A 23,842-nucleotide genomic window follows, 5' to 3' on the forward strand; every position below is an offset into this window, starting at 1 on the left:
TCCTGTCTTACATTATTGGACAAACCGATTCATCCAGGTGTGTCTGAGTCACAATGGTCAGACACACCTGGATTAATCAGTTTGTCCGATAATGCACGTTGGAAAACATGAGTTGTCTGTTTGTTTTTTCCCCGTTTCCCTTCCTGTCCTGTTCCCTTTTTGTTTGCTTTTCCTTTTCCTTTTTCGTTTCCCACAACTTTACTTCACTACAAGTGTGGATTGCTTCAACACGAAGAAGAAACTTTTCATCCCTTTTCATTTTTCCTTTCCTCTTTGTTTTCTTTCCCCAGTTCTTTTCCCTTTCTCTTTTCGTTTCTCCTGTCTTTTTGCTTGCCCTTACTTTCCTTTTCCCCTTTTCCTTTAACTTCGTTTCAACACAAAAATAACCTCCATTCTTTCTCCCATTTCCCCTTTTCTTTTTCTTTCCTGTCGTTTTCCCTCTTACCTGTAACTTTCTTTTCCTAATTGTTTTTTTTTTCCAGCACAAAGAAAGAGAGGACAATTGGGCATGAATCAAACACTCAGAATCCTTTGAGACTGGACTGATGATCGTTCTGTATGTGATTCATCTAATTATGAATGTCACCAACTCCGGGATATTTTCTGTTTCCTCCGACTCTGCAGTCGAGCAGTGAGATAAAAGCATCAATATGCAACTACTTTATTTAAACGGGGTAAAAGGAACGAGACCCTGATAAGAACTTCTTCTTCCTCCTCTTCCTCTTCGTGGGCAGAAATGGACCCGGTCTGCCAGATTCTAGACTTTATATTGCGACACATGAGTTCTGGTTCGATCTTAGACCAGATCGCTGAGAGGATTCTGACCCAGGTCTAATTGTAAATAAAAGTCTCGGCAGCCTTTTCAAAGAGCAGCGAGCGAGCGAGGACGTCGGTGTGTTTTTAAGAGCAGCTGCAGTAGAAACTATCAGATTTGTCCTGTGTTTTATGTTTTGTCATTCCCACCACCGACTCCAAACAACTTCATCGGCTTCGGCATCTTCTCAGTTTTGTGAAAAATTATGGTCTACTGTTAGGAATAACCAATGAATTATAATCTGCAAACAGTGAGGCCGTTTACAGATCTCAGCCAGGAGCACTGACGGACGACTGCCACACTGCAGCTCGTTGTTTTCTTCTCTTTTTCTTTTACAATTTGAAGAATTTGGCAGAGCGATGTGAAACTGTGACACACGGTGAATCCTCCCCTCCCATCAGTCTTGTATATGCATACAATCACTATCACATCTGCTAACAAATGCCTTTTTCTGGTCTTTTTTTTTCTTTTTTGAAGTGTTGAACCCATCTGTTTGAATGGAGAAGATGTTTGTGATCTGACCACATGTGTTGTTGAGGTTCAGAAAAATGGTTGACAATCTGGAGTGTCATCTCACCACCCTCTTTTGTTAGAAAATGGAAAACAGAAACACTGGAATGTCAAAGATTTTTTAAATAAAAAAGGTAAATGTGACATTTCTTCTGTTGTGCAGTGTCTCAACCTTTTTATTTTATATAAGAAAGAATTGATATAATATAGGCAACAAATAATCCATAGCTTTATTGACAGAAAATGAGTCTGTAGTTGTTTTATATCATCGTTTATCACTCTTGCAAACGGCTTGAGAAATAAAAAAAATATTAAAACTTGAATAATGAAACTTTGAAATCATTTACAGTCATAAGTGTCGTGATAGATTCTATTCTTGTTTTTCCAGACAGCATGTGAAGCGGCTGCAGTACCGAGTGAGTCCTGTAGGTGGCAGCGTGTGGTCTGTGACGTCACCTGTAGTCTGTCTGGAATTTTATTTTATAATAGTTTTACAACAAACACAATTCAATCGGATCACAAAATAAAATTGTGAGTCCCGTTCACTAACATGGAGATTTGTTCTGAATTGAGTTCCCATGGCGACGTTACTTCCTGCTTTCTCTATATTGTCAAAGTCCAACAAACAAACACACACACACACACACACACACACACACACACACACACACACACACACACACACACACACACACACACACACACACACACACACACGCACACACGCATTTCATAGCTCATTAATCAGCCATGTAATGATTTTATACCTTTGAGGGGAATTTTTAAACAACTCCAACAGTTTTATTCTCCTACATACATTTCTGTTTGTTCTGGTCCACAGGAGATCAGAGTGTCTCCATTTGTGTAATCCTTGTCGACTGAGTGAACATTGTTGTAAAAGAAAGTTGTTTAGTCTCCTACATGCATTGCTGTGGGTGGAATGGTTGTAAATGTAGGCTACCTGTTGTTATTTAACCTCATTTCATCCTCTTGGTCTCTCAGTTTTGAAGTTGGCGTCAGCTGTCCTTCACAACAGTGTGGTTGCAGTTGGACTGTTGGTTTGTATTCTCAGGTGGCATGAATGTAGACTGAGGCCTGTGGGTCAGTAGGCAACTAATGTGATAACTAAAGGGACATTGCATGAGATAAAAGGAGAGAAAGCTGAGATAAACTGCATGTTGACAGTTGTAGGTGTAGCCCTTGCTAAAATAATGCATGCATTTTGATGACAATATATAAACAATGTACAGATTCATGACTCATAAAAGTTAATTGTGTATTTAAGTATTTAAAAATTCATAAATATGGTTAAAATACAGAATAAGTTAAATATGAAAAAATAAGTATTAAGTATATAAGTAATATAAGTTAATGTCATTTCATTTCATTGCATATAAAAAAAGCAGTAAGTTCATGCTGATATAATGTTTTGAGTTGTATGAGTCATTCTGTCATTTACACATGATTATTTGTGTTGAGAGATGTCATCACTAATTTCTTTGATATGATTGGCTTGTGTGAAGCTCCGGTGACTCCGGCCAATCACAGAGCAGTTTGAGGTGAGGGGGTGAGAGATGGCGCCATGTTGTGGTTCAGAGAGAGCAGAGCGAGGAGACAGGAGACAGGAGTTAGCTCAACAAGTCGGAGTCGGAGCGTTTCAGAGGACTGAAGTTCTTATTTCCTGATGTTAGGAACTGTTGTGAACTGCTGAGAGGTAAACCTGAGCATATGACTGTTCTCTAAACTGTCACTAAGCTGGAGCTACAGTGTAAACACGGACTTTTATTGCTAACCGCAGCTAGCCGTTAGCTTTAGCCTAGCTTCACATTTGCTTAGCTTTCCCTCTGCTGTTTATAAATGTATTTGGTTAAAACAAGCCCATGCTAAATCAGCCTGATACACTGCAAAAATGCAGAATCTTACCAAGAATATTTGTCTTATTTCTAGTCTAAACAATCTCATTATACTTAAAATAGCACTCATTACATTTAAAAAGCAGCTTGTTTTTAGACACTTTTTACTTCTTTCATGCATATTTTCACTTGGAATAAGTAGAAAAATCTAATAGTGAAGCAAGTTTTTCTTTCTTATCACAAGCACAAAAAACTTGCCTGGCAGATTTTTCTACTTATTTCAATTGATTTATTTGAAACAAGTGAAAATTATCTGAAAACAAGTTCATTTTTAGGTGATGAGTCTTATTTTAAGTGGAAAGAGTTTAGTTTTGACTAGAAATTAGGCATTTTGACAAAAGAAATAAGACAAATATTCTTGGAAAGATTTAGAGTTTTTGCAGTGATCAGCTTGTGGACTTGTATTGTGTGTATCTAGGAGAGGAAGACGGACATTGTGACGGCATGAAGGAGAGAAGCTGCTGTGGACTAGGACGGCTCTGCGTGTCTCCTGTGTGGATGAGAGCTGTGGGTCGTGTTGCCATGGGGACTGTGAGATTCTGCTGCAGCCTGTCGGTGACCGGCTCATTCCCTCTTTCCCCTACTAACCGTCTGCAGCCGTGAGTACATTATTTACACGTGCATTTTGTTTTTACTTACTGAAAGTGAAGCGGCCAGTTTGTTTTAGTCCCCAACGCGCCAAAGCTACAACACAGGCCTGCAGCAGGGGTTTGGTTGACTTATACAGACTGTGTGTGTGTGTGTGTGTGTGTGTGTGTGTGTGAGAGAGAGAGAGAGAGAGAGAGAGAGAGTGTGTGCGAGCTGGGTCCATTATATTAGTTGCTTTTCTCATGCTTCATGTTATTTTATGTGTTACTTACAAGTGACTGAACAGTTCATAAAATGGGTATAATTTCTGTTAAATAGCCTATTAATTATTTCACTGAACGCAAGTGCTTTATTTCATTTTTTTTTACTTATTATTATTTATTTATTTTTCTTTAATGGAAACAGGCATACACAATGTATAAACCGACAATACAATGACCCCCCAAAAAACAGACAAACAAAAGACAAATGACAGAGTAAACCTAACAACACAACAAAACATGACCAAAACAGGACAGAAAAGCAAAAACACATACAAGAAAAATAAAATAAAACAAAACAAAACAAGAACAAATGGTAACACTACATAATACATATAACATAATAATACATAATACATATAATACATAATAACATATTTTGAACATAAAAATACCTACAACTAAAAAGAGTATTTACATTGAAAGTGTTGTTGTGTGGTGTTCATTTTAGTAATTCATACTTTATTTATATATAAGCATAGAAAAAGGTAATATCATCAGAGTAACCCAGGCCCAGCCCATAGTTACATGAGACGGGTGTTACACATGTTAAAACCAAATGTTACATAAATTATAAAATGGTTTTGAATGCTGTTGTTTTTTTTTATGTATGTTAGTAGAATTTTGTGTCACTGTTTAGAGCAAGTCAATAACTGGATGAACCAAAATTTCCTTCAGTTAAATCAAGAAAAAACTGAGGTCATTGTTTTTGTCAATAAAGAGAAGAGGGTTGCTGTCAGTAAACACCTTGAGTCACTGTCTTTAGAAACTAAAGACCGGGTCTTACTTTGGCGTGCTGATAGACTCAGATCTGACCTTCAACAGCCAGATCAAACCAGTCACCACATCAGCCTTTTATCAACTTAAAGGGTAATTGCCGTTTTTTACAATCTGGACCGTGTTTCTAGCATTATGTCCCAAACTGTTCAGGAGAAGCTGATTCATGGTTTCATCTCCAATAGACTCGACTACTGTAACAGTCTCTGACTGGACTCATTCACAACGCTGCAGCTGCAGTTTGAACCAGAACAAAGAGATCAGATCACATCAACCCAGGTCTTTTTTCTTTTTTTCAAACATAATAATACATTTATTTGTGGTAAAATATCAGTTGTATTGTACATTATAACCACTCAATACAATTGTAGTAACTTTTAGTGCAGTGAAGCCTGTAAAAATGCAGCTTGTCATTTTTACAGATTAATATACAAATGATAAATGTATAAACATAAAAATGTTTTACTAGATGTGTGAGGAAGGTATTGCATGTTTTTTTTCTCTTCTTTTTATTAACCCAACCACCACCACCACTCCTCCTAATGGGGACACTTTTAAGAACAAATGACACAAATCAGGTGGCAGTAACATACAACCCGTCAACATCACAAACATAAGGGAGGACAGAAAACGTGATAAAATAAAACAACAACAACAAAATACATTTAATGACAAAATAATCAAAACATATAATCAGTATGTGCATACTACATAATTCTTATACGTGCACCATAAATTCATCAGCCCAGTTCTTAAGACCTTACATTGGCTGCCAGTCAGCTACAGAATAAATTTTAAAGTTCTGCTACTGGTTTACAAATCACTGAATGGTTTAGGTCCAGAATACATGAATGACATGTTAGTAGAGTCTAAACTACATGAATGACGTGTCAGTAGAGTCTAAACTACATGAATGACGTGTCAGTAGAGTCTAAACTACATGAATGACGTGTTAGTAGAGTCTAAACTACATGAATGATGTGTCAGTAGAGTCTAAACTACATGAATGACATGTTAGTAGAGTCTAAACTACATGAATGACGTGTCAGTAGAGTCTAAACTACATGGATGACGTGTCAGTAGAGTCTAAACTACATGAATGACGTGTTAGTAGAGTCTAAACTACATGAATGACGTGTCAGTAGAGTCTAAACTACATGAATGACATGTTAGTAGAGTCTAAACTACATGTTAGTAGAGTCTAAACTACATGAATGACGTGTTAGTAGAGTCTAAACTACATGAATGACGTGTCAGTAGAGTCTAAACTACATGAATGACGTGTCAGTAGAGTCTAAACTACATGAATGACGTGTCAGTAGAGTCTAAACTACATGAATGACATGTTAGTAGAGTCTAAACTACATGTTAGTAGAGTCTAAACTACATGAATGACGTGTCAGTAGAGTCTAAACTACATGAATGACGTGTCAGTAGAGTCTAAACTACATGAATGACATGTTAGTAGAGTCTAAACTACATGTTAGTAGAGTCTAAACTACATGAATGACGTGTCAGTAGAGTCTAAACTACATGAATGACGTGTCAGTAGAGTCTAAACTACATGAATGACATGTTAGTAGAGTCTAAACTACATGTTAGTAGAGTCTAAACTACATGAATGACGTGTCAGTAGAGTCTAAACTACATGAATGACGTGTCAGTAGAGTCTAAACTACATGAATGACGTGTCAGTAGAGTCTAAACTACATGAATGACGTGTCAGTAGAGTCTAAACTACATGAATGACATGTTAGTAGAGTCTAAACTACATGTTAGTAGAGTCTAAACTACATGAATGACGTGTCAGTAGAGTCTAAACTACATGAATGACGTGTCAGTAGAGTCTAAACTACATGAATGACGTGTCAGTAGAGTCTAAACTACATGAATGACGTGTTAGTAGAGTCTAAACTACATGTTAGTAGAGTCTAAACTACATGAATGACGTGTTAGTAGAGTCTAAACTACATGTTAGTAGAGTCTAAACTACATGAATGACATGTCAGTAGAGTCTAAACTACATGAATGACATGTCAGTAGAGTCTAAACCCAGTAGAGCTCTGAGATCTACTGACTCAGGTCAGATAGTGGAGCTCAGAGTTCAGACCAGACATGGTGAAGCAGCATTTAGCTGTTATGCTGCAACAACTGGAACAAACTACCAGCAGACCTGAGATCAGCCCCAACTGCAAACACTTTTAGATCCAGGTTAAACACATTTATAGCTGAGCCCTTTTTAACAACTTTAAACTTTACTTTTTAACTTTTTTATTCTTCTTTGCTCCTGCTTTTAACTCTGTGTTCAATGTTTACATTTTTTTTTTTCATTTTTAAAAATGTTTACTTACAGCGCATTTCATACTAAGACAACACAATGTGCTTTAAATGAAGACAAAACATTTAAAAAAGAACAGCATAAAAACACAGATACCTTAATTAAAATTAATGCCTACAATAACAATGAAAACAACACTAAAACAACAAGATTGACATTAGTTTAACAGACAAAACCTTAATTAGTTCATACAAGACTGAACTGTGTTTAGTGTTTGACCTATAGCTTAACTTAAATTAATTTGACTAGACTAAGTAGGCAAGCTACAAATATTTAGCTACAAATATTTGAATTCAATGAAAGGCAAATGAGGTAAATGTGCATATTCACACAACAGATCTGTGTGGTCTTCAAGTAACACAATCAAGATATACTGATATTACTTGATTTGTCTTGATGGAATATAGGTGGCATGATTAAATGACCTTCATCCAGTGAATTGTTTTGTTGTTATGAGTGTTCAACAATCTGGACGAACTCAACGTTCACAGTCAGTAAAAGCTTCAAATCAAAGTCTGCTGCAGAGAGCTGGGTGAAGCCATGTCCGCTCCCAGCAGCAGGTGAATCAGGCTGCTTCTCCCATCGTCACATCGTCACATCAGACTGGGCTCCAATCAAGAAACAAAGGCCCAGTGGGAACAGGGCAAAGGACAGCGCCCCCCTCAGGCAGGGAGGGAGAACATAACACAGCAATGGAGCATTGACAGGTGAAGCTCAGAGCAGCTTCATGAGCTTTAAGTCCAGAGACAATGAAGATGCTCTGTCAGGTCCAGAGGACACACAGGGACGATGGTGGACTGGACTCTGTGTGTGACAGTGGAGCTGTTCTCAGATCAGTTCAGACTGCAGCGCTGGAGTCTCCTCCACTTCCTCTGGTTCATCTGGCAGGAACTGGTGAAGAAGCTGTGGACTCAATACAACCTACAAACACACAGACAGAGGAGAGGTGATGAATGACAAACTGTTGAGTCAGTGATGCAGCAGCCACTTCAGTCCTGTTCAGACCTGGGGTCTCATTTATCAAAGAGGGTGTAAAAGTCCTCTTAAATTTTCAGTACGACGGAAAGGCAAAATGTGCGTACGACCAAAAAATATAGGCACTCTTTTCAGATCTATCAAACTCCGCGTACACACGGCTGCACGGTATTTCCCTTGATAAATCACACCGGACCTGAGAAAAGCGTGGATGAGAACACGCCTCATACCCAGCCCCCTAAACGGCCCCACACAAGAATATATGGTCAATGCAAATCAGTACATGCATATTAAGTAGCCATGTGCACTCTGGAAACGTGTGGAATGACGTCAGTGGAAGACGGTGAAGACAACAGATGGACGGAGAGCGGAGAAAGAAGCGGAATTTCTCTGAAAGCGAGATACACGGTAACACGGCAATATCAGTCAGAAACATCATCTTGCATTGAAAGGCTACAATAAAAACAAAAAACTCCCAAATCTAAATGAAACAGAACAGAAAGAAGAAGAATCATATTTATTCTGCCCCTTATTTTAGATTATGTCATAATAATTTAAATCAGGGTTTCCACTGCCAGTTAGTACTACTTTGCACCCCTTTCCACTAACCCCCAACTGCCGTTCACTGGACGACTTTGATTTTCATTTGTGCATAGCTATATATAAATAAAAATAAAAAAAACATTGAAGTCCACCAGTCTGTGACTTTTCCTAAAATGATGGGGGGGTTATCATCAAAGAGTGTCCGCGCTCCTCTCTCCCTCGCATACTGCAGTTCTCTGACTCTGCAGCGGCGTCGCCAATTCCTCCTGTTCTTCAAAAAGCGTGTAAATGCCTGTACGCCATGGTCGGACTGGTCATAAATTTCTGCACTTTCTCCCGACAGGTTTTGGTTTGATAGATCCCAAATTAGGCGGAGAAAAGTGCGTACGCACAAAATGGGGGAAAGAGCGTGTAAAAAAACGTGTATCCACAATGATAAATGAGGCCCCAGATGTGTCAGTTGTTGTTAGTCAGTAGTTGAGTGAGTGGACATTGGCCTGTAGTGAGAGTGAAGCTGTTTCCTGTAACATTGTGTAGAGAGGGGGGGTGGAACCACCTTCACACCTTTTCACACTGTATTGCTGTGTCTTCATCAACAACATGGACTTAGTCAATCTGATATGAGTGATAGATGCAACAGGACGTCTGGCTCCTACTTCCTGGTTTCATCCTAACACCTTCACCTGATGCTGGAACATTTAGACCTTCAGCTATGACATCCTGTCTATATGTCTATATGTCTATATGTCTAAATGTCTTGTTGTGGATCTGAGTTACATGATGAAAAAACAAACTCCAGAAACCAGTTAAACTGCCCAGAAACACTTTTCCTTCATGAGTTGATTGATCTGGAGGGAAACAGCTACAGACTTGACTGACCACAGAGTCTCCAGTCTACAGTCTGGACTCTTCTGGAGATCACGCAGATCCTTCAGGTCTGAATCCTTCAGGTCGTTGAACCTCAGGTCCAGTTCTCTCAGGTGGGAGGGGTTGGACTTCAGAGCTGAGACCAGAGAAGAACAGCTGATCTTTGACAAACTGCAGCCCCACAATCTGAATAAAGAATAAAGAAGAACAACATTCATTCACCTCTTCATGTCAAAACTGATTGATCATTGCTGCTGACCTCAGGACAGTCTGTCAATATAGAATCAATATCTGATCAGACTGATCACTGACTAAACACTGACTCCAATACTTTGATTCAGGACTGAACTGGATCAAAGTCTAAAGGACCAGTCCTGATCCAGGACTAAGGTCTTTCTTGGTCCTGGTCTCTGGTATCATCTCTGTGAACAAAGTCAAGTGAACAGACATTATTGATCAGACTGAGTGAAATGATCTGAAAGTGAAGGAGTATAACTGGACAATGCATGTGCGCATGCTCCACAACAGTACGGCACCAAGTGGAGCAGAGAAGCCGCCCATCAGCACCAATTCAATGCATTTTACACAGCGCGACCAGTAAGAGTGTTTTATTAAAAAAAAAAAAAAAAGAGAGAGAGAGAGAGAGGAAAAAAGGAAGCCCGTATCCTATTCTCAGCGCAAATCCGTCCCAGACTGGCGCGTCTGGTCGGGAACTGCAGTTGAGAATTTATTATTAAGTTTACTACGTTGTTTATATTCAGTTTTTTACGAGGTGACGGAAAAGTCAACAGGACAGGCGGCGTATTAACCCCGCTGAAGCAACGGATGACGCCGCATGAGGGGGCGGACCCCGTCAGTTATTCGATTTTCTCAGTTGCATGTATATTGAGACAAGGACAGAAGTCCGACTTGACGCCAAAATCGAATTTTGAGCATAGCTTGATTAAGCTCTGCATGTAAATGTACTGAGTGTGAGAGAAGAACAAGTGGAAACATGAGACAACAACTATTTCAAACGTCCTTCATTCATCACATCAAAGTCAATGATTCAAGTTCTGAGTGAAGATCAATCAGGTTCAGTTGTGGATCAAAGATCTAAGATCTACAACAGTAACAGTCAGTGAACTGACCTCAGAGTCTCCAGTCTACAGTCTGGACTCTTCAGAAAACCACTCAGATCCTTCACTCCTGAATCCTGCAGGTCGTTGATGCTCAGGTCCAGTTCTCTCAGGTGGGAGGGGTTGGACTTCAGAGCTGAGCTCAGAGAAGAACAGCTGATCTTTGACAATCTGCAGCCCCTCAATCTGAATAAAGAATAAAAGATGTAGATCAGATCAGTGTTAATGGATCAGATGTGTCCTGATCAATGATCAGTGTCTAAATGAGTAGAGGGACTTTGTCCCTCTGTTCTTGTGTTCTTCTGTTATTGGGCCTCAAAGAGCCTGAGCCCTATCAGAGCCTTTCAGACACATGTCACATCTACAGTGGAAGGACAATCAGCTCTTTGTGGAACATTGAAGCCTGTAAATCTGTTTGAACAGACACCAAGAATAAAATGATCAACAGTGAAAATGGAAACAATTGGTTCTGTTTTCAAGAACCAGCTGGAAATCAACTGGAACCCTAGAAACCTTTGCTGTTTCCAGAAATCTCCAATCTGCTGTCCTTTCTCTTCTCCAGCTCTTTGTTGAAATCCTCAACCAAGTGAAGCTTCAAACATTTGACCTGAATACAGACAAAAAAAAACTACGACAGACCAACTAACCTCAGAGTCTCCAGTCTACAGTTTGGACTCTCCAGTCCAGCACACAGAACCTTCACTTCCTTCAGCTTGTTGTTACTCAGGTCCAGGTGTCTCAGGTGGGAGGGGTCGGACTTCAGAGCTGAGGCCACAACTTCATAGTGAGTCTCTGAGAGTCGACAGTCACATAGTCTGTGATTAGAGAAAACATCAAATCTGTTATGTAAATAGTGAAAACACAGTTGGTGCATGTGATGGTGGGACATGATGATGGGATGGTTCAGCTCATCTTCTCTCACTGGGATGATCCTCATGGCTTGGTCCTGCACCTGATTGGCTGGGCCCTTTTTAAAAAGAGTCTCTTTCCTCCTGAAGGAGCTCTGAGGCTTCCTCTTCTTTAATTCTATTCAACAACATCCAATGTACGGTTGTCACGATACCAGAATTTCAGTAGTTGATACCAATACCTGTGAATTTCCACGATTCTCAAAACTAATTCGATACCAAGATTTAAAAAAAACAAACAAAAAAAACAGGACCCATGTACTTTTAAATTCACTACTTATTTTACTGTTACAAACTATCAAGTATCTGTGCTTCAATGTCTTTTTGCACAGAATTGAATAGGGCTGCCCCCCAAATAGTCGACCAAGCAAAAATATATATATGAAAGGCTAGACTTTTAATTTGAAGGGCCAGATACAGGAAGTCGTGACACTCACTCGTCGCTGTCAGTTTTTGTTTAGTTTTTTTTACACGGCATGGCAGGTCTCTCTCGCTCTCTCTTTTTCTTTTTTTTGGGTCAAAAGCGACTTTTTCCGATGTTGTAAGTGGCGTTTCTGGGTTGGACATGGAAGCACGTATCTCTGCTGTTTCAACCATAAGCGGGTGCTGCAGTGCCGGCCCCGTGTCAAAGCACTCGCGGCGGTCAGTCTAGTGTCACGGAGCAGATCACCGCTCCACGCCACTGCCCCCCACCCCACCTGTTTTGTTGAATCTCGGACCCAACACGGCCGGTGTGTGTGTGTGTGTGAGACCCCGTCAGTTCTGCCAAGAACTGACACGGCTCGCCGAGGGAGAAGTTGTAATATTCGGTTCTTACGGTACCAGAAAAAAGCAGGTATCAAATAATTTTTTTCGTGTTGGTATCGAATTGGTACCGGTAGTAGTATCGGTTCTTGTGACAACCCTAATCCAATGATATCACTAGATTTCAGTTCCTAGCCTGTGTGTAATATTGTACATGGGCCCATTAGAAATAAAATACAAAAATAAAGTATATAATAGGGATGGGACTTTTTGTCGACAAATCGACAAAAAATCGACACATGCTCCCCTCGACAAGAAAAATGGAGTGTCGAAATGTGGAGGGGGCGGGGCTTGTGGGATTTCCATGTGTAAATTGCATTTTGTCTTTCAATATTTCCTATTCAAATAAACAGCAGAAAGTGCCACTTTTCCCCTAATGAAATAAAATATTTTAAATGAAACAAATCCACTTTTTCTAAATGGGATAGCTACTTGACCCTCATTCTGCTTCACATGCGACGGATGTGCGCGCATGCTGACAGGCGACAGAGTTAAGAGATCAGCCATCAGCTGTCCGGGCTCCCTGCAGTCTAGGTGATGGTGCTGTTGACGACGAGTCCGGCTCCGCAAAAAGGGCAAAACCACGGGCAAAACAGGTGGATGCAATGGTTGCATTCTTCGTAGAGGACGGCGGACATGCACGGAAAAAAAGAAAGAAACCGAATGCGTGCTGCCTCGTCCGCTTGTGCCGACAGCATCGTTAATAAACCACAACAAAAGCACGTGTAGCCACCAACCCCCCCCCGCCCGCCACCGCCGCCGCCCGCATATCTGCTGCTGTTAAAAAAAAAAAAAAAAAGGGCCGACAATTCGACAAAAAGTCGACACATGGGCCTCGACAATCGACAATCCAAATCCCGTGTCGTTCCCGTCCCTAGTATATAACAACCATAGTGAGTCAGTCACACACCTGTGTGTGCAGTGTGTGAGAGGAGCAGCAGAATGAGAATAAATGACAACAACAGACTGATGGAGATGATGTTTGCTGCTCACATGCTACTGGATTCACTGGAGATGAGAAACACCAGCTCCAGGCCAGTTGAACCTCTGTTATAGGCAGAGTTCAATCTGACCGTTCCTCTCTCCTCAACACAAGAGGGAGGGGCTCAGTCTGTCAGGTGATGCCCCTCCCAACAGCGGAGTTTAACCTTAGATCTTGTTGCCTTGGTAAAAAGTTCAGAGCTGACTGCAGTGACCGAGTCACTTTACTCACACTACGTACACAACGTAGCTTTGACCTATAGGAGTCATTTACAGTGAGGATGGGGGTTGTAAACGACCAGCCCCCCCCAACTTCACCTCATCTTCAGACTCCGCCCACACAGACTCAGGTGACATCACCTGAGGACATTGATCAGACTGCACACAGCTCCCTCTGGAGACACTACAGCTTAAATACTACACAGTCCTACCAACAGCTGGAAACACTGAGGAGGAAGATCAGTGGAGCTGCTTTCACTTGTTTCATCAGGTTTGAATCAAACCAAAAAGTCAAAATAAACTCAACAAAAAACACTAAAGATGTGTTTTTATTCACTGAGCAGCAACAACCAACCAACCAACTGAAGAATCTCCATGTTGGAGCTCACAGCTTTGACAACAGCTCCAGAAAAAACACAACTGACCTGTCGTTGTTTAAAGTCAAACTAAGAAGAATGAGAATCAATGAAAACTGGGTTTATCTGAGCTTAATTAAACCACTGATCTGATCCACTGATCAATAATTATATTGATCCTGTCTGGACTTACCCAGCCTTCCTGCAGTTCCTCACAGCTGGGATCAGTCTCCGTCGTCCCTGAGCTGATGTGTTGTACTTCTTCAGGTCCAACTCATCCAGAACCTGCTCTGACATCTGCAGCATGTAGGCCAGAGCTGAACACTGGATCTCAGAGAGTTCCTTCTCTGATCTGTTCTCTGACTCCAGGAACTGTTGGATCTCCTGATGAACTGACTGGTCCTTCATCTCCGTCAGACAGTGGAAGATGTTGATGCTTCTGTCAGGAGAGATGTCATCACTCTTCATCTCCTTGAGGTTGTTGATGGTTCTCTGGATGGTTTCTGGACTGTTGTCTGTCTGACCCAGCAGACCTCCTAACAGCCTCTGGTTGGACTCCAGAGAGAGGCCATGAAGGAAGCGAACAAACAGGTCCAGGTGACCGTTTCTACTGAGGAGGGATTTCTGCATTGCGCTCTGCAGGAAGACATCCAGGGTTAAACCATCATGTTGTTCTCCCAGGAAGTTCTCCAGGACCTGTGTCTTCCTGTTGGTGAAACAGTGGAACATGTAGACTGCAGCCAGAAACTCCTGAACACTCAGATGAACAAAGCAGTAGACTGTTTTCTGGAAGATCACACTCTCTCTTTTGAAGATCTCAGTACAGAGTCCTGAGTTCACCAAGGCCTCTGTGACATCCAGACCACACTGCTCCAGGTCTTCTTGGTAGAACATGATGTTTCCTTCTTCCAGCTGTTCAAACGCCAGCCTCCCCAGCTTCAGAAGAACTTCCCTGTCGGCCTCCGTCAGCTCCTGTGGACTCGTCTCATGTCCTTCACCGTACTTGTTCGTCTTCCTCTTTGTCTGGACCAGCAGGAAGTGTGAGAACAGGTCCGTCGTGGTCTTGGGCAGCTCTTTTCTCTGGTCTGTGGTCAACATGTGCTCCAGAACTGTAGCACTGATCCAGCAGAAGACTGGGACTTGACACATGATGTGGAGGGTCCTGGACGTCTTGATGTGTGAGATGATTCTTCTGGACAGATCTTCATCACTGGACCTCCTCCTGAAGTACTCCTCCATCTGGGCGTCAGTGAAGCCTCGGACCTCTGTAACCCTGTCAACACATGTAGGAGGGATCTGATTGGCCGCTGCAGGTCTGGAGGTGATCCAGACCAGAGCCGAGGGAAGCAGATTCCCCTGGATGAGGTTTGTCAGCAGCACGTTGACTGATGACGTCTGTGTGACATCAGACACAACCTCCCTGTTGTTGAAGTCCAGTGACAGTCGGCTTTCATCCAGGCCGTCAAAGATGAAGAGAAGTTTACAGACAGCCAGCTGCTCTGCTGTGACCTTCTGTAATGTTGGATGGAAAACATGGAGCAGCCTGAGAAGACTCAACCACTGATCTCTGATCAGGTTCAGCTCCCTGAACGAAAGCAGAACCAGCAGACTGACATCTTGGTTCTCCAAGCCCTCGGCCCAGTCCAGAGTGAACTTCTGCACCGAGAAGGTTTTTCCAACGCCAGCGATGCCGTTGGTCAGAACCACTCTGATGGGTCTCCGTTGGACAGGTGAGACCGTAGAGACGTCTCTCTGTTGGACAGGTGAGACCGTAGAGACGTCCTCTCTCTGTTGGACAGGTGAGACCCTAGAGATGTCCTCTCTCTGTTGGACAGGTGAGACCGTAGAGACGTCCTCTCTCCGTTGGACAGGTGAGACCATAGAGAAGTCCTCTCTCTGGTGGACAGATGAGACCGGAGAGAGAAAATATCTAGAGAATATACGTCTCATTATGTCAAAAAAGTTGAAAGAGACGTCCTCTCTCTGTTGGACAGGTGAGACTGTGGAGATGTCCTCTCTCTGTGGGACAGGTGAGACCGTAGAGACCTCCTCTCTCTGTTGGACAGGTGAGACCGTAGAGACGTCCTCTCTCTGTTGGACAGGTGAGACCGTAGAGACGTCCTCTCTCTGTTGGACAGGGAAGTCTTTAAAGATGTCGTTGCACTTGATTGTAGTGTCATGGAGGGTCTTCTTCTTGGACGTTGTCTCCAGCTGTCTCACCTCATGTTGGGTATTAACCTCTTCACTCTGTCCCTCTGTGATGTAGAGCTCAGTGTAGATCCTGTTGAGGAGGGTTCCACTTCCTGTTCCCTCAGTTCCTTCAGTCACTCGTTCACATCTGCTCCTCAGACTGATCTTATGTTGATCTAAAACCTCCTGCAGACCACCATCTGCTGAGAGACAAGAGACAGAGTCAGACTGAAGACAGAGAGTCTGACAATCTGATCAGATTATTTTCATCAGCTACAGAAAAACTACAGACAACAAAGAGAAGGTTTGAATCATCATCTGAAATGTCAGTGCTTTGTGATGGAACAATGACTCTGGAGAAAACAACAAATGACCACATCAGCAGACAGATGTTCAGTCTCACTTTGTCCACAGCTGCTCTGATTGGCTGTCTGCAGCTCACCTCTGGTTCTGGGTCTTTGTCCACAGCTGCTCTGATTGGCTGTCTGCAGCTCACCTCTGGTTCTGGGTCTTTGTCCACTGCAGGACAGCTGCTCGTCCACAGAGACACCGCTCCTCTTCTCTCTGTCAAGACATTTCTGTATCAACAACATGTCTCAGTCACAGGTCAACATCTCTGCTCTGATTGGTTCACCACCTCAAGGGGCGGGGCTTCGGTAACCAGAGGAGCAGAGGGAAAGAAGAGAGAGAGAGTCCTAATGAGCTCCTGATCCAGACGCTGCTGTGGCTCTAATGAACCTGTGTTGGAGCTCTGGTCCAGTGTGAGGAGACTGAAGCTGACAACAGAAGCTTCAGCAGCTCCACCTGAGCTTCACTACATGTTGTGGAGAAGCTCAGACAGTCACAGACAGGAAACGCTGATTACTCCTCTCTTTAAATTCATCATTGTGCTCTTTCAGCTGTTCGGTTTCTGGTTTTTCTAAATAAAAGTCTCTCTGCATCAGCTGCTTTAACTTCTACTGTGACTTCAGTTTACAAGATCCGGCACCTCACCAACTGCCGCCTGCATCGCTCCCTGCCCCTCGTTTTCCCCTGCCGTTAAACCGGTCTGCCCTCCCCTCCCATGTACCAGTCTGCCATGCAGTCCTCCCATTAAGCTGGTCTGCTCTCTCTTCCTATGAACCAGTCTACCATCCAGTCCTCCCATTAAGCTGGTCTGCTCTCTCTTCCTATGAACCAGTCTGCCATCCAGTCCTCCCATTAAGCTGGTCTGCTCTCTCTTCCTATGAACCAGTCTACCATCCAGTCCTCCATTAAGCTGGTCTGCCCTCTCTTCCCATGAACCAGTCTGCCACCCAGTCCTCCATTAAGCTGGTCTGCCCTCTCTTCCCATGAACCAGTCTGCCATCCAGTCCTCCCATTAAGCTGGTCTGCTCTCTCTTCCTATGAACCAGTCTGCCATCCAGTCCTCCATTGAGCTGGTCTGTCCTCTCTTCCTATGAACCAGTCTACCATCCAGTCCTCCCATTAAGCTGGTCTGTCCTCTCTTCCTATGAACCAGTCTACCATCCAGTCCTCCCATTAAGCTGGTCTGCTCTCCCTGCCTCCCTTGCCTAAGCTTCCTCCTTCAGCTGTTGTTAACATTTCCATGTTTCTCACATTTATTTATTTAGCCTTTATTTAACCAGGTAAAAGACCCGTTGAGATCGAGATCTCATTTTCAAGGGCGACCTGGCCAAGAGGGCAGCAGCACACGTCGTCAACATTATAAAATACAAAATACATTACAATATACATTACAATATTACATTATATTAAATAGGGCCATGTTACAATAGAGGTTAAAACAAAAAGTGCAGGGAGCAGGAGGTCAAGGTGACAAGGTTGGTCAGCAAAGGCACCGCTCAAATGATTTTTGTTGTCGGACCTTTAAGAAGTGTCGAAATACACCAAGAGATACAAGTTCAGACAATTTCAGTTGAGCCTGGAGGTTGTTCCATGTTAATGGAGCGGCATAACTAAACGCTTTTTTCCCTAATTCAGTCCGCACTCTAGAGATGCTCAAACAATACATATCACTGGACCTTAAGGCATATTGATTTTCTGTTTGACGGAGGAGTGAACAGAGGTAGGAAGGAACCATACCAAGGAGAGCCTTATAGATCATAAGCAACCAATGAGTTTCTCTCCGGGTGCTCAGAGATGGCCACCCGGACATCGAGTAGAGCTGACAGTGATGAGTGAGACGACCACAGCCAGTGAAAAACCTTAATGCACTGTGATATACGGTGTCCAAAGCTGCTAGGCTTTTGGACGAAGCACACATGTACAACACATCTCCATAGTCAACTACTGGTAGGAAAGTTGATGACACAAGCAATTTACGCACTCGCAGAGAGAAACACACACGATTTCTATAAAAGAAGCCAAGCTTTAGCCTGAGTTTTTTTAACCAGGTTTTCAATGTGCAATTTAAACGAAAGCTCCGTATCTAGAAGGAAACCTAAGTATTTATACTTAGTAACAACCTCGAATGGGTTTCCTTGAGCAGTTATTACAGAGGGTAAATTTTCAGTTGAGTAGGTAGCTTTTGAGAAAACCATTATTTTTGATTTGCTGGTGTTTAAAACCAGTTTGAGACTTTGTAGTCGGGCCTGTACAACATTAAAAGCAGACTGTAACAGCTCAAATGCATGCACAACAGAGGACGCACAACAATAAATGACAGTGTCGTCAGCATAAAAGTGATAACATTCTCTGTTATAAACTGTTTTCTTGTCTGTAACAACATCTATTGCACGTCTGTCCCTCCTCTGTTGCTCACCCTGAGGTTTCTCTTGGTTTTTCCTGTTAAAAGGGTTTTCCATGGAATTTTAACTCAGTGGATGTGAGGGTCTAAGGACAGAGGATGTTGTTATGATGGGCTGTAAAGCCCTTTGAGACATACTGTTTGTAAAAACGGGCTATACCAATAAAATTGCCTTGCCTTGCCTTGCCTCACTGATTGGATCCAGGACCTCCTCTGTCAATCAAATGTGTTATATGTGATCAGTTATTTCTCAGACCGCCATAGCGGGTATATTGCAGATGCTATGTCACAGGAGTTATTACAATGTTTACATTTCGTGACTTCTGCTGCCGTGCTTGTATTTTTTTCTTGTTATAATTTTGAAAATTGGCCAGATTCTCTCGTGTTTCTTTGTTTGACTTCTTGCCCAACTTGATGCGATTGCTTGTGGCTCAAAATACACAAAATACACCAGACCCCTCCCCCCGACCTACACATGGACAAATTAAGCACTGCTCAGACGTGGGGATCGTACACAGAGTCTGATGGATCTGGTTCCTGGTTTCTCTCTGTTTCCTTCACACGAGTCTAATGACTGAATCATCTTCAGCTCAGTTTACAGTACAAACCGTCTCTTACCGTGACTCTGAGGGTCCAGGTTCAGGACTGAAGTCTGGAGGATGTTCATTGGACTGGTCACTCTTCATAGACGGACAGGTGGATCCTGGAGACTCTGCTCTCAGTCGGTGGTTCTGACCTCTGCAACAACACAAACATGCTTTTATTCATATCTCATTTTGTACATGACACATTTCCCTCCAGGGGGATAATAAATATAGGGGGAGTACAGGACACTGATAGACAACTTTGTAGAGTGGTCCGAACCGAATCACCTGAGGTTGAACATCAACAAGACCAGGGAGATGGTTATCGACTTCAGGAGGAAGAAGACGCCTTCACAGCCACTATGGATCAGAGGGGAGGTGGTGGAGGAGGTGGAGGACTACAAATACCTTGGAGTGGTGATTGACAACAGACTGGACTGGAAATCTAACACCGAGGCTGTGTACAAGAAGGGGATGAGCAGACTCTACTTCCTGAGGAAGCTGAGATCCTTCAACGTGTGCAGCAAGATGTTGGAGATCTTCTACCAGTCTGTTGTTGCCAGCACCATCTTCTTTGCTGCTGTGTGTTGGGGCAGCAGCATCAGAGCCAGCGACACTAACAGACTTGATAAGATCGTCAAGAAGGCTGGCTCTGTACTGGGTCTCAGGCTGAAGTCCTTTGAGACTGTTGTGGAGAGGAGGACACTGAATAAACTGTTCTCCATCATGGACAATGAGCAGCACCCTCTCCATCACACAGTGGTCAGACAGCGGAGCACCTTCTCACACAGGCTGCTCCAGCTCCGCTGTCGAAGGGACAGATACAGGAAATCTTTCCTGCCACATGCCATCACACTGTATAATAACAGCTGAAAAACTCTGGTCATAACTTACAGTCACTACGCACTTTATTTTTGTACACACAGTGAAAATGTGCAATGTGTATAACATTGCACATTTTCTAAAGTCAACGCTGCCAATTGTTGTTGTATATACTTTTGTAAACATTTTATTTTATTTGCTATTTCTATTTATTATGTATAGTTTGTTCTTTATATTTTGCTATTTTATTATGTATAGTTTGTTCTTTATATTCTTATTCTTTATATTCTTATACTATATGTTGTTATCGTCACTGTGTGTCTCTGTAATGCTGCTGCTGCACTGTAATTTCCCAGCTTGGGATCAATAAAGTATATCTATCTATCTATCTATCTATCTATCTATCTATCTATCTATCTATCTATCTATCTATCTATCTATCTATCTATCTATCTATCTATCTATCTATCTTACTACTTCTACTAACTAACTAACTAACTAACTAACTAACTAACTAACTAACATCCTAACTAACATCAAGCATTTATTTATTTATTCACCTGGATCCTTTTATGCTTCTTAACAGACGGGAAAGGTGCGGGAAGCTCTAGTGTGTCCTGTGTCTTGTGTGTTTTTGTGTATCCTATTATGAATGACCACCATGTCTGTTTTTATCTTGTATGAGGCCAAAGATGAATTTCCACGGCAGTGGACAATAAAGATTTCAATTCAATTCAATTCAGCTATCAGTTCTCTGATGACAGAGGCATTGTGGGAAGTCTACAGTGACATCAGCTTCCAGCACCGCACACTGTAGTGAAGGACTGATTGTCACTGACTGTAGCTACACACTGAAGTTCAACGGTCAGGCTGTAAAATGATCCTGTTTACTTTTCGGTTGCTCCTCCTTCTGTGGTCGACACACAGAAGCAGGAGAACCGGTTTTATGTTTTTATGTTCTTATTTTTATGTACCTGTTTTTAACTATGTTTCTTTGTTTTATACTATGTATTTTGGTTTGGGATTTTTATTTTTATGTACCTGTTTTTAACTATGTTTCTTTGTTTTATACTATGTATTTTGGTTTGGGATTTTTATTTTAATGTGAAGTATTTTGTGGACCCGTTCTGTGAAAAATGCTATAGAAACAAAGTTTATTTACTTACTTACGCACACACAAACGGACAGAAAGTTATTTCCTGTTCCAGTGACAGCAATGGCAGCAGCTCAACACATTAAACTAACTTCTGTTGCAGAGACAGTTTGGAGGTTCAGAGGTTTGTAGCAGGTCTCTTACTGTGACTCTGAGGGTCCAGGTCCAGGACTGAAGTTTAGAGGATTATCTTTGGACCAGTCACCGTTATTTATTTATTTATTTATTTATTTATTTATTTATTTATTTATTTATTTATTTATAAGGGACAATACACATAAATTATGTAAAGGCGTCGGAGTTAGCAGCCTGCTAGTTTGCATCCGCAGTCCCTTGGCAGGTAATAACAAACAGACAGAGAAAACACAAAACATTATACAGTGATAAACATTCATACATAAACATGAAGTGCATGTCAACATGAGATCTATAAAGAGCCAGGTATAAAGTGCCAGTTTTTAAAGTGCAAGTTTAAATAGATAAAGTGCAAGTCTAAATGGATGGATCCAGAATGTGATGGCCCGCACCAAGACATTGGAGACAACAGTAGCAGCAGGTGTATAAGTGCCATTCACACACATACTTACAGAGATAAATTGCAGTATAGAAAAATAAGACAAATGCAGTGCATGCATACATACGTGTAGGCATGCACTGCACAATAACAAGAAAACCAAACGAATGCCCACACAAAAAAACAAGGCAAGAGCAGTGCACGCATACATACGTAGGTGTGCACTGCACAACAATAACATGACAGCCAAATGACAGCCAGGCTCTGCGAAAGTCCCGCCTAGTCATGGTTACAGACAGAGGCGCCGCTTGTGAACTGGCAAGGCAGGCAACTGCTTGGGGCCCCGAGCCATTAGGGGGCCCCCGAGGGTCGGGGCCTGAGGGCAGTTTTATCGACAGAAATATCTCAAAATGCGCTACCCGCAGTGACCGCACCCCCCTCCCCGTATCGTCGTATAGCGTCGATTTGCAATGACATCTCAGTAGGAAACCCCCCTAACGGGGCCCCATGTCATTCTCTGGACCTGATCCCATCTAACGTCAACCTGTATGATGCACCTTATCACTGGGAGTTTCTAATGAAGCCGAGGGAAAAAGAAGAGTCCACCTGGGAGCAAGACGTGAAGAAAAAAGAGGCTGAAGTAAAAATGAATGCAAGACAGTGGTGGTAAGTGGAGCAGAGTGTAACGTGAACAGTAAATAACTGTTGAACAAATGCTAATAGTCTAATGTTAGCTTCAGACCAGTGGTGACCAGTTAGCGAGTGGGACTGCACTGGACTGAGGGACTCGGTGCGTGCGGTTCTGGTGCTCCACTCGGTTACGGTCGTTAAGTGACAAAAAAAAAAAAAAGAGCAAGGTTAACTTAACGTTATCTGCTGACCTCCTTGGCAGCAAGTAACAACACTATTAACTTGCTAGCTAGCAGGGTGACATAGTAAAGTTATGTTACAGTATTGAAGTGAGTAGCCTATTATTATTATTATAATAATATGAAAGTGTAATCTATTGGTGCTATGAAAGCTATGCCCAAGGAAAACATTTAAAAATCACTCTCTTATCTCTCCTCAGGATTATTATTTAGGTTTCTGACAGCAGCAAATCAGAAGGACAAAGTGCTTCCTCCCAGTGCTGACAGTGAAAACTGTAAGTGTGTATTGTCATAAAGAATCTTTAGAGGGCATGGCATATGTTATCAATTAAAGTAAAACTGTCTTTTGTTTTTTTGTCATATCAGTTGAACGTACACCTCCAGTGAGACAGCAACACCTGCCCATCATGAAGATGACATATCACCAGCTTACACCATAACTGGACATTTGGAATAAAAAAAGTTTCAATTTCATACATTTTTTGTTGGTGTTCGATTATTTATAAAATTATGGTGATAAACACTGGTTGGAGGCCCCCCTGGGGATTTTTGCTTAGGGCCCCAGCAGACTCTAAAATCGCCTCTGGTTACAGAGTTGGTTTGTTTAAAGACAGTTTTTGAGGTGGACCTTAAAAGTGTTGTAAGTGGTGCTTTCCCTTATTGTGCACGGTACGTTATTCCAGATGTTACTACCCTTAACCAACAGAACAGATTGACCAAAAGTTGTGCGTCTGTGAGGTACCTCTCAGTCCCCTCTGGTGGTGGCTCTGGTGGTTCTGCCACTGGTGACGTTAAAGGGGGACAGATGGATCCTGGAGACGCTGCTTTGTTCCCCTCTTCCTCCATATTAACACTCCTCTTCAGGACTTCAGTTAGGAAAACACCAACACCGACTGAGAAGTAACACACACACACACACACAAATAATCAAGAAACAAGTCTGTTCACCAAGGACAAACTCAAGGACAATTTCAAGGACAAACTAATTTG

At 42.2% G+C, this 23,842-nt stretch overlaps 2 protein-coding genes and 1 long non-coding RNA gene across 3 annotated transcripts in view; 1 reads left to right on the plus strand and 2 right to left on the minus strand.

Moving 5' to 3' along the window:
- Positions 1-8,028: 8,028 nt before the first annotated feature.
- Positions 8,029-23,842, minus strand: part of LOC310995007 (protein NLRC3-like) — a gene marked incomplete at its 3' end in the record, with an annotated part of 34,180 nt that continues 18,366 nt past the window's right edge. The window contains exons 8-9 of the mRNA XM_083983937.1: positions 9,585-9,771; positions 8,029-8,121 (exon numbers count right to left, since the gene is read on the minus strand). Coding sequence (XP_083840063.1) covers positions 8,029-8,121; positions 9,585-9,771 — 280 coding nt within the window. The remainder of the gene's footprint in view (positions 8,122-9,584; positions 9,772-23,842) is intronic.
- LOC310994498 (protein NLRC3-like) lies at positions 11,019-17,170 on the minus strand (the record flags this gene model as incomplete). Its single annotated transcript, XM_083983207.1, has 4 exons — positions 11,019-11,064; positions 11,351-11,518; positions 14,165-15,723; positions 17,138-17,170. The coding sequence occupies 4 exons, from the start codon at positions 17,168-17,170 to the stop codon at positions 11,019-11,021; spliced, it is 1,806 nt and encodes a 601-aa protein (XP_083839333.1).
- Positions 22,323-23,264, plus strand: LOC310994834. Its single transcript, XR_014595807.1, has 3 exons — positions 22,323-22,649; positions 23,053-23,127; positions 23,219-23,264. It is a non-coding gene; the product is annotated as an uncharacterized lncRNA (long non-coding RNA).

The sequence above is a fragment of the Trachurus trachurus genome (assembly GCF_905171665.1).
Source record: "Trachurus trachurus genome assembly, chromosome: 12".
Taxonomy (NCBI): domain Eukaryota; kingdom Metazoa; phylum Chordata; class Actinopteri; order Carangiformes; family Carangidae; genus Trachurus; species Trachurus trachurus.